The sequence below is a fragment of the Megascapheus bottae genome, chromosome 18 (assembly GCF_031878675.1).
Source record: "Megascapheus bottae isolate mThoBot1 chromosome 18, mThoBot2.hap1, whole genome shotgun sequence".
NCBI lineage: Eukaryota > Metazoa > Chordata > Mammalia > Rodentia > Geomyidae > Megascapheus > Megascapheus bottae.
This window is the reverse complement of record NC_143526.1, coordinates 42,705,762-42,722,105: the sequence shown is the minus strand read 5'-3', so window position 1 is coordinate 42,722,105 and position 16,344 is coordinate 42,705,762. Positions and strand designations below refer to the sequence as shown.

Sequence of the window (16,344 nt, the reverse complement as noted above, 5' to 3'; positions counted from 1 at the left end):
TAACCACTGGTCCAAGGTGTGTCTTGGAAGGCATCTCCCATTGAGACTGTTCGGGCCATTTCAATTTTGGTAACATACAGTAAGGAACACAGCTGACCCTGGGACTCAGCATATGTACAGAAATTCAAAGACACCTGCCCAAAAACCAAAATGTCACAGAACAGTTACCTTCTCCACTGCTACTTCCTGTCCTCATCCATGTCAACATACTGGTCACAGCACATTAAATTTATCTCACTCACCATTTAAAACACACTGCATGCTTTATGATACCAATTATATAGAATTTCAGGAAAGACAAAAGTAAAGGGAAAGAAGCTTTCCCATGGCCAAAGTGCCTGGGAGCCGGGGGGTGGGGGGTGGTGTGACGGTCAGAAGTCAGGAGGGAATTTTTGAGGCGGGAATATTCTAAATTTTGTAGCAGTAAGGGTGTGGCCTTAGCCTGAACTCCAAAGTACATGGCTTCCCACACAGAGGGAAGTCCCTACTTCCTGTTGTCTGTAAAGCTCTCTTTCAGATTCATGTGCCTTCAAAAGCGATTTTCCCTGACTTAAACGTTGGATTTAATCTGCTGCCACCCCCTGAATATATCTCCCATGCTCTGACAGGTGTTAGACATTACATATCAAATAACATTACAACACCAAAGCAATTTTATAACAGCTTGGGTTTTCAATACAAAGGCTGATGAATAGCAACAATAAAATACCGGCTAAAGAGATTATCATGCCAAGTCCAAGGTCATGGAACTTTCTGTCTTTCAAAAGACAGCATAAGCAGGTTTCTTCACGTATCTCTATTTTACTAACAACACCTGCTCAAACGTAATTTACTGGCCTGTAAAGTTTCTGATGAAACTTCCCATGAAGGTGGGGATGGGGACACACACCTGTAATCTCAGCATTCAAGAGGCTGAGGCACCAGACATGTAAATTGAGTCCAGCGTGAACATAGAATAAGCTGCTATTTCAAGCAAACAAACAAAACAACATCCCACATTGCTAGCTACAGAGGGTGAATGAAGGTGCCAGAACTTTAAAATACACATGTCTCAGGAACAAAAATATTAAATGATTTCAAGAGCAAAAACGAAAGCAAAATCTCCTTTGTCTACCGCAGGAATCGTGCAACCCGTAAGAGCCCCATATCCCACAATCATCTACCAATCTATCTATCTAGACAATCATCTGTTTACCTATTCATCTTCTATCCACCCATTTATCTCTCTATCAACTATGAAAGTATCTACCATTTATCTATTGATTTATCTATCATCTAGCTATCTCCATTCACAAGGTATTATTAATGTCCAATATGCAAGTAAACCTAGTTTAATGCCCGATTTGGGCCCGTTTTATTTTGCTATCCTTTGACTTACAACACATTCATCAGAATGCAATTCTTTTTACAAACGTTCAAAATTCTTTTTTAAAAAAACATGGAAATTTTTATAAACTGACTTCCAGTTTTTAGCTGATCCACTAACCTCTCACCCCCTTTACCACCACCACCACCCCCCAAAAAAACCCTGTAGATCTAGAAATCCAGGACCCACATTCCCATGTACTAACACTTGATTGGATTGGAATAAATTCGCCCACTGGACACAGGCCTTCCTAATATCCACGGAGTCTATAAATTAGACTTCCATTGTTTTCCACTGACAGCATGAGCGTCCTCCTCCTGACTAACAACCTCCGCTGAATGTTGCTGCTAGAAAATTCCCCCATCTGTCTCTGGACATCTTTCCCACACCATCTGACCAGAGCTTCTAGAGCAGAACTGGTCCTCTCCATGGGCACACATCATTTCTGCGCCTTCTGGTTAGGATTGTCAGTAAGTGTCTTAGAAAACTGATGCGGCTTCTAACCCCTTCTGATGCCCGATTCAGGGTGAAGACGCCTGCCCTGGCCTCACCTATAACTGTTGGAAGCTCCTGGTTCAGTACCACCCACCAGGCCAATTGGCTTCCGTGAGGCTGCAGCAAGAACTCAGCATCCCATGTATGCATCCTGCATTTTACTAAATGTGAGCTCAAGTCCAGACGGCCAAGAAACAGACCCAACCCTTAGCAAAAATGAGTCAAGTAGAATCTTTTGTCCCCCTCTCCCTGGAGCCTCAATTGGTATCTCAGGGCTGGTGTTCAAGGACTCCTGGACCAGCCCTGTCTGGGCCGCTGGGTCTTCACTGACATTTCCTCCAGGCAAGAGAGGGCCCAGAATTAGACACCAGCTTTCTCCCAGGTTGAGAGAGAGTTCTTACTATTGTTCTCTGCTCTTTTCTTCCTTCAGAACTTAAATCACAGGATCATCAGAAGCTGCATTGAAGCCACCTCTGGATCCTCTGATCCTCATCTTCAAAGCCATCCTGCAGGCCTGCGACTGGAAATTTGCATGACAGCGAAAGGAAAGTAAATTTGGGGGCTGGCTCCCTTTGATAACCAAATGTTCCTCTTTCTGTCTTTGTTCCATAGGTTCAAACCTAAAAAGTAATTCAGTGATGGGGAAAACAGCTCTGCAGCTTTGAGTGCAGACACTGTGACGTGGCAAGCTGGGAACCTGCTTCAGTGGTAACTCTGCCATCCGCCTCATCAGAGGTCAATTACTGGACAAATAGATGGAAGGTCTTCACAGGAGAGCACTGATCCGAGGAAACTCAGTGCCCCCTCCCCCTCCCCGCCCCACACACCTCATCTTAGAGGAAGGACTCCCTAATTATGAAACTCACCCCAGGCAGAACTAAAGGAAAAGGTGGACACTTTGCTCCCAAAAGGAATTAAAATGCACAGTGCTCAGTCTTCTTCCTCGCTCTGTCTTTCTCAACTAGTCATTGAGGTTTTGATTGGCTATATAATATCGCTGAAAATAAAGGGAAATGGAAACTTTTACTTAGCCACACAAACTTTTACCAATTACCACATTCATGACCACTTTCAATGCTAACACAAGAAAATTTAATTCACGTGCAGAATCACAAAGTTCTATGGCACATACTTCAGACATGCATATGTGCATTGTTCTGTAGATATGTCACTGGTCACCAGTGGCTCACACCTATAATCCTAGCTACTCCAGAGATTGAGATGTGAGGATTTCTGTTTGAAGCCAGCTGGGGCAGGAAGGTCCTTGAAACTCTTATCTCCAATAAACTACTCAAAAAAAAAAATAAAAGCCAGAAATGGCACTATGGAAATAGAAGCTCAGACCTAGAGTTCAGCACATGATCCCCAAAAGATAAATAAATTAAAAAGAATGAGGAAGAGGAGGAGGAGGAGGAGGAGGAGGAGGAGGAGGAGGAGGAGGAGGAGGAGGAGGAGAAATGGCACAAAAGAAGCCCGAGTGTGTGTTTCACTTGATGATCCTCCAGCCTTCCTGACACTGGACGCAGGAAGTTTGTGAGGGACTCCCTGCTTTAAAGTTATGCAATGATTTTATCTTTGCTCTAATGACTCCAGGTGTTACACACTCTGAATTCCTGCATGTTTTGAGCATTTCTTCCAGGTAAAAGTTCACCTACCATAAGACAGATGCTTATTCTTGAGATAAGGAAGGTATCGTGCTGTCTACATTTTGGGTAAGAGGTTGCTTACATTTCAGGAGAACATTTCCCTCAGGAAGATATATATCTCACTAACTAAATGTTTATTCTTGGGGTAAGAAATACATCTCTCCAGAAAGAATGCATCCTATTGTCTCTGAAGCAAAGATAATGTTTCTGTGTTTGAAAATACCGTTTCTAAGTTGCCTTCACCAGGCCTCATTTTCCTCAATTTATCCTGCCTCTTTTTTCTCTAAATGGCATTGGTCCCTTACTCTTAAGGAGGTAGATGAATGAATATCTCCTGTATTTGCTGTAAGCGTAAAACATAGAACTCATCTAAGAATGCCATTGTTTACTCTCCTTGCCAAATTAGTGGCAGTCTTAACCTAATGCTTTTAAGCATAGTTTTAATTAAATATGAGTCCACCACAAATTCAAAAGGCTCTTCTCTCTCTCACTTATTGCCACTTGAGTCTCCGATTTCAAAAAAATGAAAATCAAAATCATTTCAGATGACCATTCTCCAGATGTAAGGGCAGCTATTAAAACATGGGCTTGCATACTTAGAGCCTATAGAATAGGCAGTATAAATTCAGATGCACTGTCCTTACAGTAATATCCAGCCTGCAATACTTATCAATTCTAGATGAATACTAAATTACTTTCTCATGGTCATTGCCTGAACATCTAAAATGAATCAAAAGTCAGTACGTGAAGTTCTCACCCTCTAGTCGGGTACGAGAGCTGGCAACCTCACGTGGGCAGAGCTTCTGGCCCTTATGTCTGGGAATAAAAGCTTTATCAAAACAGCTCTGCACACACATACCTGGGGCTGCTTTTTGCACTACAGGACCATGGGTACCACGTGACCACAAAGATTACTATGTGCCCCTTGTAGGAAAAGTTTGTTGGGGATATAAGAATTAGGCTCTGTTTCTCCCTATGTGTTAGATAAGGATGATAATTATACTTCATGGAGTTATTACAGAGATTAGATAGCACCACTAAAATCCTCAGGTCTGTGCTCAATGATAAATAAATACTGTTAAGATTCACCTGCTCAGACTGTCATTCCAGCACAGCCTTCTGTCACTAAATGGCCTCCAGGAGGCTCTCACTTATAGCGACTACAATGAACATTCCTTTGCACATGCACTAGCTTCAGTCTTGCTTCAGAAATTCTGACTTCATTAGAATTATAATTATGCCTTTAATTCCATTTCCTTCCTCTGGTCCTTCAGCTTATCTCCCCCTCCCCGCTTGCCCTTGCTGCCAAGGCTGTGGAAATTGGGGAAAATCTCTTAGGAGACGGTCTCAGAAGGAAAAATCCAGTGATGCTCAGGAGGATGAAGAGGGAGGGAACTGGCAACAGTGGGTAGCAATCTAAACTTTGAAGAAATGAGAATGAACAGGAGGATGAGTTCAAATGATATGCAAAGAAGCTATGGAGAAGCCAGAGAGAGCAACAGGGCATCCCAGGAAAGCCACTGGAACTCAACCACTCATCTGTCCTGACTCAGTTAATTAACTGTTGGTTGAAGTCAGGACTCCTTTGTCCAGGATGTCTGAACTCCTGAGAAAGCATCAATTGTCCTTGGAATCCCAGGTAACGAAGATCCAAGGGACCACAGCAAACATGGTGTCAGCAGTGCCTCTCTGCACTTTAAGGTACTAATGCCAATGAACCTTTTTATGTTTCTAATTTGGACCTTAGAAAAACAATATTTTACTTTCTTGAAACTGTAGGCAATTCTTGTACATTTAAAAAGAGTAATACTCACCAAGTGCCAGTGGCTCATTCCTATAATCCGAGCTACTCAGATGGCTGAGATCTGAGGATCTCAGTTCAAAGCCAGCCCAGGCATGAAAGTCCATGAGACTCTTATCTCCAGTGAACCACCAGAAAACCTGAGTGGTTCTGTAGCTAAAGTGGTAGAGTGATAGCCTGAGATGAAGAGCTCAGAAACAGTGCCCAGGCCTAGAGTTCAAGCTCCACCACCGACAAATAAATAAATAAATAAATAACAATACTCTTGGAAGGGTCTGGAATGGAGAAGCCATTACACACAATGCAAAGTTGCCTCCTCATGTTAAAAGAATTCATTCCCAAGGATTTGAGTTTATCCTTCCTTCTTTTCATTCAATGCATATTTATCAGTCATGAGCTAGATGCCAAATACGATTTCAAGCCTAGAATCAACTAGGAAAAATACAGACCATTAAAGCTCATAAAAATACACTCCTGCCCTAGGCAGTATTTCTACCAAACATCTATCAGAAAACCATATGTATTCTTTACTATCCAATTTAACCTGATTCCCTGTGTTTTATCTGGCTACCTTACCAGCTTAGAGCAAGCTTGTCTGCCTGTTTTTCTGTGTACACTTTCTAGGAATCCAAAGGTCCAGTGGTCGCATGACTCAACTTCCCACCTGCCCCTTCCTCAGCCAGCAAACCTGGGGAACAGAGTGACTTTCTCTTTAGAACCTAAGCCCACGGGAAGCCCACTGAGCAAGTGAGTGCCCTCACTCTAGCTCTGTTTCCTGGCTATTCTCTTCTGACACTGAAGCCCCTCGCAGTAGGGCCCAGACTTCGTAGGTGGATTCCTGGACTCCGGCACTGCACTGAGAACTCATATGCTTGGTAAGATCAGCATCACAGACTCTGTGAACAAGAATATAAATGGATGCATTTGTATCACATGCAATACAGGATCATACTCACAGTTCATAAGGAAAAAAATCATATACCCTTGGAGAAATACCCAGAATATAAAGAAAACTCTGTTGCCAGAATCCACAGACGGTATGGATGAGGAATGATCTTTTATTTTAAAATATTTTAGGGAAGTACTCCAGGCAAAAATAAAAGCTTAAAAAGAAAAAAAAAAGAAAGGAAGAGCGTGAGATAGTATATACATTACTAGAGGGTGTCCTGAAAGGAGAGTCTTGAATATAATAGATAAAAATGTCTGCCAAGTACTAGCTGAACAAACCAATCCCCAGTAGTTAACCAGAAGCACACGATATTAATAACCAATCCATAAGAGTCATTTTATTGTCAATGCTGACTCACACGATCAAAACACTCAGAAGGAAAATCACACGAATCCACAGAAGGAAAGTTTGGAGCAGCCGGGGATACGTTAGGACTATGTACACTGGAAAACACATGTGGCATTGACTCTTCTCTGTCCAACTGTAAAAGAGCGGGGTAGAGTCGATCTCCATACAGCGTGTCTCAATGAGGCTAAGACTTCATGAAAACAAAAGGAAAAGGAAAGGAAAATATGCGCATTGTACTGCAGTTTCCCAATGACCACCCATTAGCCAGAATGTGAAGCCATTTCTCTTCCTTCCTTCCTTCTTCCTTCTGCCGCTGCCACCACCACCATCATCCTTGTGACCCCATGTGTAGATCTGTGGCGGATGAACCATAGAGCGCTGACTCTTCTTGACAGTCACCGTCAGTGCTCAGATCGATAGGCAGGAAAAGTCTCTGTTCGATGGAGCTTCACAGGGCTGGTGACATCTTTTCCAAAGAGAATTTAAAAGCAACAGTTATGTTTCAAGAAAGTTCACGATCAAACTAGCTAGTAACCCATTTTTCACTTAACGGAACTCATGCCATGGGAATTCTCTGAAGGCCACTGAGAAATATGCATATTGCCATCATGATCAATGTACCACATGCACGTGGCCTTTTCCTTGAGCCTCAATCTAGCATTAGCTCTTATTCCCTTCCATAATTTTTCATCTACACCAACTATGCCCAGAGATTTCAGGGGAGATAATAGAAAAATAAGAACTCTGGAAAAATTTTTAAGGGAGATATTTTTGGCAAACCTCAAAAAATAAGCCAATAACATCTCTAATACACTTTTTTATAAAAGTGACTTCTTAAACTTCTTTATTTCAAGTTTAGGTTCCAATCTAAGCAAGGTCAAACAGTCAGCAAGTAACCTCTTTGTGACATTAACACAGAGAAGGCAAAGTTTCTCCTGTAAAGGGCCAGCCGTTAACAAGTGAAGGACAAACATAGAGGTGCCAATAAAGCTTTATTAAGAGAAGCAGACGCGCTGTGGTGGGCCTATAAGCACTCATAGTTGAACAATCCCTGCTGCCACCTGCTGGTTCAGGGTGACTTCAACTTATACTGCAGGTATGAAGGCTTTCAGAACTGGGCCTTGGTCCCCATATGTGGCCAAGGAGCCAGTACAAAGCCAGAAACATGGGTCCAGGCCTTAAGGGGTCTACAGCATCCACTTACACATATGAAATGATGCCACATTTAATCACTGAAGCAAACACAAAGACTGAGGGAAGCAAGTGGCTCTCAAGCTTGAATTCACTCTCTATTCTCCTGTCTCAAAGAGCACAAAGCCTCTTCCAAGCCCTTGCGTGGTTCTCTTAATGGATACAAGTGTTGGCCAAGCCAAACGAGGACAGGACCACTCTGGTCATCTCAGTGAGTGAAGAAAGAGACCTGGACTGGGCAAAGTCTTGCTCAAGATAGCAAAGCTAGCAGACAGAAGCGCTGGCATGGAAAGGCAATGTTCTAAATCCAGGGCTGCTGCCTCCTGACCTGAACTTTGCTATGGGACAATGCCCACCCCCACTGAACAGCATCTGTATGTCTTGAGGCCAGCATGTTTCACAGGGTCACTTGCAGTTCCTTTCAGTGTCCTGTCTGTTTGGAAGATAATAGATGCTTGGGGCTAGAGGGTACCTCTGGGAAGTCGGCCTCGATTGCTCCATGAACAAAAATCCAAGCACTCCCTACAGTATGTGCACAGTGGCTAAGAGAGTAGCAACCAGTGACCAGAGCTCATGGGCAGGGAAGGATGACAAGTATATGGGGTCTCCTACTCATCCATCCAGGGTCTGGGCAGAATGTGATCTAAGGAGTGGGACCCCAAAATGGCTGGTTCTCGGGGCTGAGACGTTCGATCTGATCAAAACAGAGGGGTGTACTTTCCCTGTTCCTGTTTGAAAGCGAGTGATGCTATCTTTAAGGTAATTCCATTAGGTGTGCTGTGAGCATGTGGGAGTAATGGAGCATCTTCACTCACGTGCAATGGTCCTGGGCTGCTTTCCCCACTGCCTCCTTTATTCAACCAAAATGTCTGACACACTGCTGTGCTCAGCGTCCTCCAGCACTTCCCTGCACACTCTGCATAAGCAAATCTTGGCTGGCCTTGCAGCCACCCCCTGCTGACTGTCCCCTTGCATGCTTTTGGGGCCAACCACACCAACACCCTTCCACCCTATGAGGGCTCCACATCTGATCTGAGACAGGGCCTTTGCACTCATTGCTTTCTCTATGGAGAATGCTTAGCTCTGATGGCAGTTCGGCTTACCTCTTCTAGACTTAAAGTCTTGGGATAAATGCTGGAGCTTCCACTGGCTACAACTCTGCCTTCAATCTCTATAAACACTTTCTGTGTATAAATATGATAAGCATTTCCTTTGCCAGTTACACATATCAAATTTGAAAGGAAATATTTAGGTAACTACTTCCCATAATGCTGCATTAGATTTTAAGCTCTGGGAGCAAAGACACACCAGAGCAATATATGCACATATGTAATATAAATGTGTGTGCATATATATGTACACATATATATGTATTTATGTGCATGTTTTGTGCCCCTGGGCTGGCATAAAGAAGCAAATTCATCATCATCTGAGTAAATGAACGAAACAGCTAAACAGACAACGGAAATTATTAAGTCTAAACTACTTGCTAGATATTGGATAAGTATGAGACTTTAGAGTTCTTGGTTCCCCAGCAATAAACGAGAATAAAATACTCCCCTGGGTAGTTGTTTAGAGATCCAAGTAAGATCGTGTATGTTAAGCAACAAAGTGAAGCTTGACCCCAGCAGACCCCTACAAAGAGTCATTTTTTTAAAAATATGCTCAAAGAAGAGACCTGACTCCCCAGTAAAGCCTGAATGTGAGACTTTAGCACTGCATCTGAGCTATCTTAATATTTTTCAAAGGAGAAGAGGAGCTTCACAGTCAAGGAAATTACAGAGCTCTGGTTTAAAACTGCAAGATGGAACACATCGTTTATCCCAGGACACCTCAGAGAGTGGCTGTATTCTCCATCTCCTAGAGGAGAAATTACCATGGAACATTCACCTCGAATTTGATGGACCAGTGGACTTTTCTGGAAGGGTGTTATCTCCCATGGTTACCATCCACAGACATTTACGATGAAGATACTGATTTTGTTCTATCCAATGTGTTTCTAAAAGAATCCTGGGGCTATCGTGCTCAATGAAAAGATTGTTGGATATTTTTCTTTCATAATGTCTTCCAGTTTTTATGCTAGAGTTCCCTCCCATGTTGATTTTATATCTACCTCGCCACAGGAGAGAATTTCCACATGATAACTGGCAAATGGAGCAGAAGAAACAGGGAGGGGAAAAATAGATGTCTTCATGTATCAAAACCTCCCCTTGCACCACTGCGGTAAAACCACAACTGTAAAACTGAACAGCAGGTGGCGCGCGTGGACTGTTTAGGCAGGAAATGTCCACTTTCCTCAAACGTCCTGTAAGGTCTGAATTATTTCTAAGGCCAGAAAAGGACAGCTGGAAATCCAGGATAGGTGGCTTGTCCAGGAGTTATACTCCATAGGAGCACCAGCAAAATGAGCAGAAATGGCATCTTCGTGGCACACATAGGATCACCCACCCCAGCCCAGGGGAGGAAGAGAAGGAAAGAAGCGGGAAGTGGGTGATGTCAGGAGAATGTGCAAGTTTTTCTCATTTGCTTTTTGGCCACTGATGTTAAGCAAGATAACTTTAGATATCTGTACCTGCACATGTTAGCCACAGTTTTAAAAAGTTTGAAGGTAATCACATGGACTTTTAAGCATATGCCAATGTAGCCTAGCCCAGTGGCACTTGTAGGAGGACCCAGAGTCAAATTCACAGCAAGTCAGCCTTAACAAAACTCTATATCGAATCAAATCTTGCACAGAAGTGCCCATCTGTAGTCTCAGCGAACAGGAGATATAGGTAGGGAGATCATGAACCTAAACCAAGCCAGACCATCAGACCCTCTCTCTTGGAAAACCAAATTTCAAAAGCAAGACATGGAGAGTATAGCTCAAGTGGTAGAGTACTCCCCAAAATTAAAAAAAAATCAGTGCATCTAAATAATCTTCTGAATAAAATAGAATAAAAGTTTCAGTGATTAAATATGGACAAAAAGTATAACTCAAATACTGCAAAAACGAAACTCTAAACTGGATGTGATACCAATAACCTGATCTAACCCACCGGTCTGCTGAGAAATCTCGGAAGGTAATTTACCCAGCCCATTTTGGAGCGAGTCACTGCCCACGCGCTGGCTGCAGGGCAGCTGCAGTGAGGCGCCACTGTCTTCTTCACAACAGGGAGACAAGGCCAGGGCGGTACCAGCCCTGCTCTCCTGTCCTCCTGGGAGAGGCAGCCATGAGCCCACAGGGTCATTGTTTTTCTTCGGTTGTACGAATGCACAGCAGCAGTGGGGTGCTTGCTAGCCGGCTGGGGGAGGGAGCTGAGTCTGGGGGTGCACGGGGGCAGGGTTCACTGGGTGCCGGGGTGGCATGTCCCCAGGGCCCGCTGCGCGGCCTGCTGCGCGGCCTGTGGGTGGAGGAGAGGCCCGCCGGGCCCGTGGACCCCGCACCGCACCGCGCGCCTCTCACCTTGCAGGCGGTACAGCTGCCCCGCGCTGTGCTGCCGTGTGATGTGCTTCCAGTAGGCGCTGCGGGGCAAGGGCGCCACGGTGCTCAGCGAGGCCGCGCGCTCGCTCATCTTCATCTGGAGCTGTGGGCACAGAAGCAAAGGCGGCAGAGACGCGTGAGTGCGAGAGGGACTCAGGCCGGGGAGCGCGCAGGCAGGGCGGCAGGGCTGAGGTCCAGAAGCACCGGCCCTGCGCACTCGGGGGCGGCCTGGTGGGTGGCTCCATCCTTCACCCTACAGGCCATGGAGACTGACCCGGGGACGTCCCTCGGGCTCAGCTCCTCCCTGCCGCCCTGATGGGGCCAAGTTTAGCACTGATTCTACCATGGTAGGCCAGTGCCCCCCCCCCCCCCCCCCCCCGCCGGGCCCGGCTGTTAGGAGAATGTGTATAGAAGAGAGAACCAGAGGAGGCATGGTAAAGATTGGGCCTTGTCTGAGTCACTCGGGTGTCCCTCGCTGGGTCCAAGCTATTTTCTGGCACATAGTAGGTATGCAAGTCATTGCTTGCCCAGTGGACCAGAGGTGTGTTGGCAGGGCTGGTTAGCAGTGATCACGGAACTCCTGGCATCTATCTGGGAAGAAGAGTGAAGGACTCAAGGAGAAGATGGTCCTGACAAGACCGGGCCCAGCAGAGTGGGCAGGAGGACACCAGCTACCTACTTATGGAGAATGGCTCACCAGGCACAGCCGCCCACTTGTCCAGCCACTCTTCATCAAGACCCCCACACAAGCGCTGCCTCCTTTTATTATAAAGCAACCACTGGCCACGATTGATTTCCTGGATCCCTGAGCACTGAGTAATCCAGCCAGTCATTGATGGCGATGATGATGAGGGTGATGATGAGGAAAAGGCAAAGTTCACCTTCACTCCTGGTGGTGGGTGCAGACCCAAAATCTACTCCTTCACCCATGAAGACCAACATCATATGAGGGCTCAGCCCTTACTGTGTCGATGAGTCTCACTGATTTGACAAAGTAACAAATACATAAATAAGCAATTCAAAAGGTAATCTAACTTATGTGTGCTGTATTTACATCCGCTCGATTGAATTTCTGGTCCTTACTCATGATAACCAGTCTTAATTCCCATATTTTGTAATGGTATGATTTGAGGTGATTATTCCTTAATGTGAAAGTATTGTGTAGCTAGTAAAAGAAAACAAATCCACTTATATAAAAAGCATGTGGCATTTTTAAGAAGGAAGTCTACACTTCTTTCTTGACATTCTCCCGTTTACCCAGTTGAACCCCTCCACAGGAGCTCTCTTCTATTCCCCCACCCCAGCCATGTACATGGTCATCTTTCAATTTGAGGGAGTCAGGCATGTGGGGAACCCCCATCCCTGCTCTCTGTCACCAGGACTTTTGCCCACCTTTCATAAAATTAGATCTTCTTTCAAATGGTTGAAGGAGACACGGCAAGCCAGGCTTGGCATTGTTCTCCACAAGCCATGGCATTGGTGTCGTTTTATGCCTGCTCCTAAATAAGCCTTCTAAAAATACTCCCCCCATCCTGTGATCCTGGCAGAAACGTATGCGCTGCAAAGAAGAGAATAACTCAAAGTGGATGCTATCTCCCAAGTGTTCCCTTATATTAAAATTATATGATATAAACATAGTCTCTTTCTATTATGAAAATCAAATAACCAGCAACTATAAAATTCATCTTTCCTTTCCTATCTCTGGCATGGCACATAGCAAGGCTGGGTGTTGCAAGCTGTCTTCTTTGAGATTCCCTCTACCCCCCGTCCCCCACCCCCGCCACTTTCTTTGACAGCTCTGGTGATTGAACTCAGGGCCTCATGCTTGCTCAGCACCCTAGGCTTTTTTGCTTTAGTTTCCAAGTAGGGCTGCATGCCATCCTGCTGGGATAATTGAGATGTCTCTCCAACTTTTTTTGCCCCAACTGACCTCACACCATAATCCTCCTATCCAAATATCCAAGTTGACAGACATGCACCACTGTGCCCGTATCCCTCAACACACTTGTTTTATGTGAGACAGGGTCTCGCGATGTAGTTCAAAACTGGCCTCAACTTCCTAAATCCCATCACCTCCACCTCTCAAGTTCAGGCGTGACAGATGTATACCACCATACCTGGGGAGATCTATTGTTTCTTTCGAGAGTAATGAACCTGTTCTAGAATTGGGGTAGGGAGGATTTCCCAACTCTGAAGACACTAAACGCTACTCCCCTTCCAGTATCAAATGCCTAGTTAGGTGTGTATGGCACACTACCAAAACTATAAAATCAGATCACAGCGCGCATGATACAGATTGTTACAAAAGCACTGCCAGTCCATGCATAGACACTCCTGATCACCTGGTCTCAGAGGAAGTGCCATGTAAACCCAGACCACCACCACTACCACCACCAGCAGCAGCAGCAGCCACCCAGTCTGATCCCACTTAGTAGCTTCCTCACTGCCAGGGAGGGAAGGGCGACATGCCCAGCCCCTTCTTCTTCATGAAGAAACATTGGGTCCACAATCCCAGGAGAAAGGATTCTATGGACACTCTGCCATGTAAGGGAAATCAGAGGAGCCCCACCTCCCCACACCTTCCACCCCCGCCATCTGCACAAACTCTAGTTTTAGACTCTGTCCTCTCCATTTGGTCTGGCAGCTCTGACTGGTCACTCCTCCCCTTCCATTTTGACTGTGGGGCCAGGTGTGGGGGCAGAAGCCAAACTTAGCTACAATCAGGGACCTTGTGATCTTCCTCCTTTGGGACGCAACTGCTTCTACAGAAGAGCACTGTGCTTGGGAGCAGTACAGCAGGGCAGAATTGTTGGACACGCCCATTGATCAATGCTGCACTCTCAGACCGGGACCATTCAGAAAGAAGTGCAGTTCATACCCATGGCATACAGACTGGGCCTCCTCAAGACCCAAGTCTGTCCTCATCAGACTCAGAACACCCACTGGCCTTGAAGGCAACCCCAGTGGCATTTCTGATGATGACAAGCCCTGTGAGACAAACTCTCATGCATGCTTTCATTCACTCGACCTAGGCCCCCAAGGGTTCACACAAGAGTTAGCAGTGAGGGGCCGGGAGTTTGGCCTAGTGGTTAAAGTGCTTGCCTAGCATGCATGAAGACCCGGGTTCAATTCCTCGGTACCACATACATAGAAAAAAGCCGGAAGTGGTGCTGAGGCTCAAGTGGTAGAGCTCTAGCCTTGAGAAAGTCCAAGGACAGTGCTCAGGCCCTGAGCTCAAGCCCAGGACTGGCAAAAAAAAAAAAAAAAAAAAAAAAGAGTTAGCAGTGAGTGGTGAGTGAGAAGCCACAGCCATGCCTTGGTATCTTCTCTGCCAGGGAATCTTCTACATCTCAAGCAATTCTGACACCCTCAGCTTAAGAATCTATCTATCTATCTATCTATCTATCTATCTATCTATCTATCTATCTATCTGTCTATCTATCTATCCAGACAGATATACAACCAACAAATTTCTTGAGATATCTTAAGCATACTTCATGGGTCAGAAGGGAAAATCCAGGAAGGAACGTTTGAGATGCAGCCAGCATGGCGCCATGGCTTTCTACTCAAGCCTCGATCTCTCCTTCACTCCATACACCATGCCATTCTGTATCCAAGACAATACCAGATTTGCCCATCAGTCCCCCTGTGAAAATAGTATTTGCAAACACAATCCACCTATGTTTTCTGGACCCTGAGTCAAAAGTTGTCCACTTTTGGACAAGTGGAAGAATCACCTGCAGAGATGTAAATGGGGGTTCCTTATCCCAGGGTTTCAGCACTAGGACCCAGGGTCATGGATTAAAAAAAAAAATCCCCAAAGGGCTCTCACTGTAATTCCCCAGGGGTGTGAGGACCAGTGGTTGTAATTCCCCAGGGGTGTGAGGACCAATGGTTGTAATTCCCCAGGGGTGGCACTGTGAGGACCAATGTCCTACACTGTGTATTACTTTTGGACCAGTCTTTCTGAGTACAGTTCCCCACTGCACCCAAACTTGGAACCTAGAAAATCTGCGCTAATGTCTGCTCCTACTAATTGCATGAATTGGGCTGCCTATTAACCTCATTAGTCCTTAATTTCTTGTCAGGAAGAGAGAGACAGAGACAGAGAGAGACAGAGGGGGGGGGAGAGAGAGAGAGTAGGAGAAGGGGGAAGGAGGAAGGGACAGAAGGAGGAAGGAAGGGAGGAAGAGATACCATTTTGCCGCCATGTCCTAGGCCAGGTTTATAAATACAAACAATATTTATAAATAGACCTACATTGTGATAAGCTTTTTAGCAAGAGTTTCCGAAAAGGATCATAATGAGAACCTTCATTTATTTTTAAACCTGAACGTTTGATATTGGAATGTGTTTCCAGTTCAAGGGCACAGGCTTAAAAGTGTTTCCAGTAGCTAGGTCCTGGCAGCTCACACATGTAATCCTAGCTACTTGGGAGGCACAGATTGGAAAGATGGTGATGGGGGGAGGGGGAGCGGGGATACACAAAGCCTCCATCTCAACATCAACAAAAGCCAAGTAGAGTAAAACATGCCTTCCATCTCAGCCTCAGTGGAGGATAAATAGGAGAATCAAGTTCTAAACCAGAGAGACGGGAAAGTAAGAGCATCTCAAAAATAACCAGAGTACAAAGGGGCTAGAGGCGTGGAAGAGCACCTGCCTTGCAAGCATGAAGCCCTGCGTCCAGAACCCAGTGCAAAAGTTAAGAAGTTTCGAGCCACAACAAGAGAGCCACACATCAAATCAAAACGTAAATGCAATAATGCTTAGAGCACTTGTTTCATTGTCAGCGTCCAGTTGATACACACTCATTTCAGTGACGAAATAGAAGGTGACACCTACTTACCCACATGGAATCACTATAAGAATAGGAAAAAGAAACCCAGAGCTCTGGGGTCCTCAGACTCCACCCTAGCCCTTCTCAAAGACCCTCAATCTTTGCCTGGAATGGAGAGGGGAAGAAAGTCTCGTGGTTTGTGATATTAGTCACCCATGCTTAAATAGTATCATACATGATGTTCTTTTGGTTTATTTTTTTCTTATGTTCATGAGGTATAGAAAAGTATCTAAAGCAGATTTTCAAAT

At 45.1% G+C, this 16,344-nt stretch overlaps 1 protein-coding gene across 1 annotated transcript in view; it reads right to left on the bottom strand.

Annotated features, from left to right (window-relative positions):
- Positions 1 to 6,352: 6,352 nt before the first annotated feature.
- Positions 6,353 to 16,344, bottom strand: part of Dok5 (docking protein 5) — a 97,815-nt gene continuing 87,823 nt past the window's right edge. The window contains exons 7-8 of the mRNA XM_090352882.1: positions 11,242 to 11,362; positions 6,353 to 7,071 (exon numbers count right to left, since the gene is read on the bottom strand). Coding sequence (XP_090209008.1) covers positions 7,007 to 7,071; positions 11,242 to 11,362 — 186 coding nt within the window. The 3' untranslated portion in view covers positions 6,353 to 7,006. The remainder of the gene's footprint in view (positions 7,072 to 11,241; positions 11,363 to 16,344) is intronic.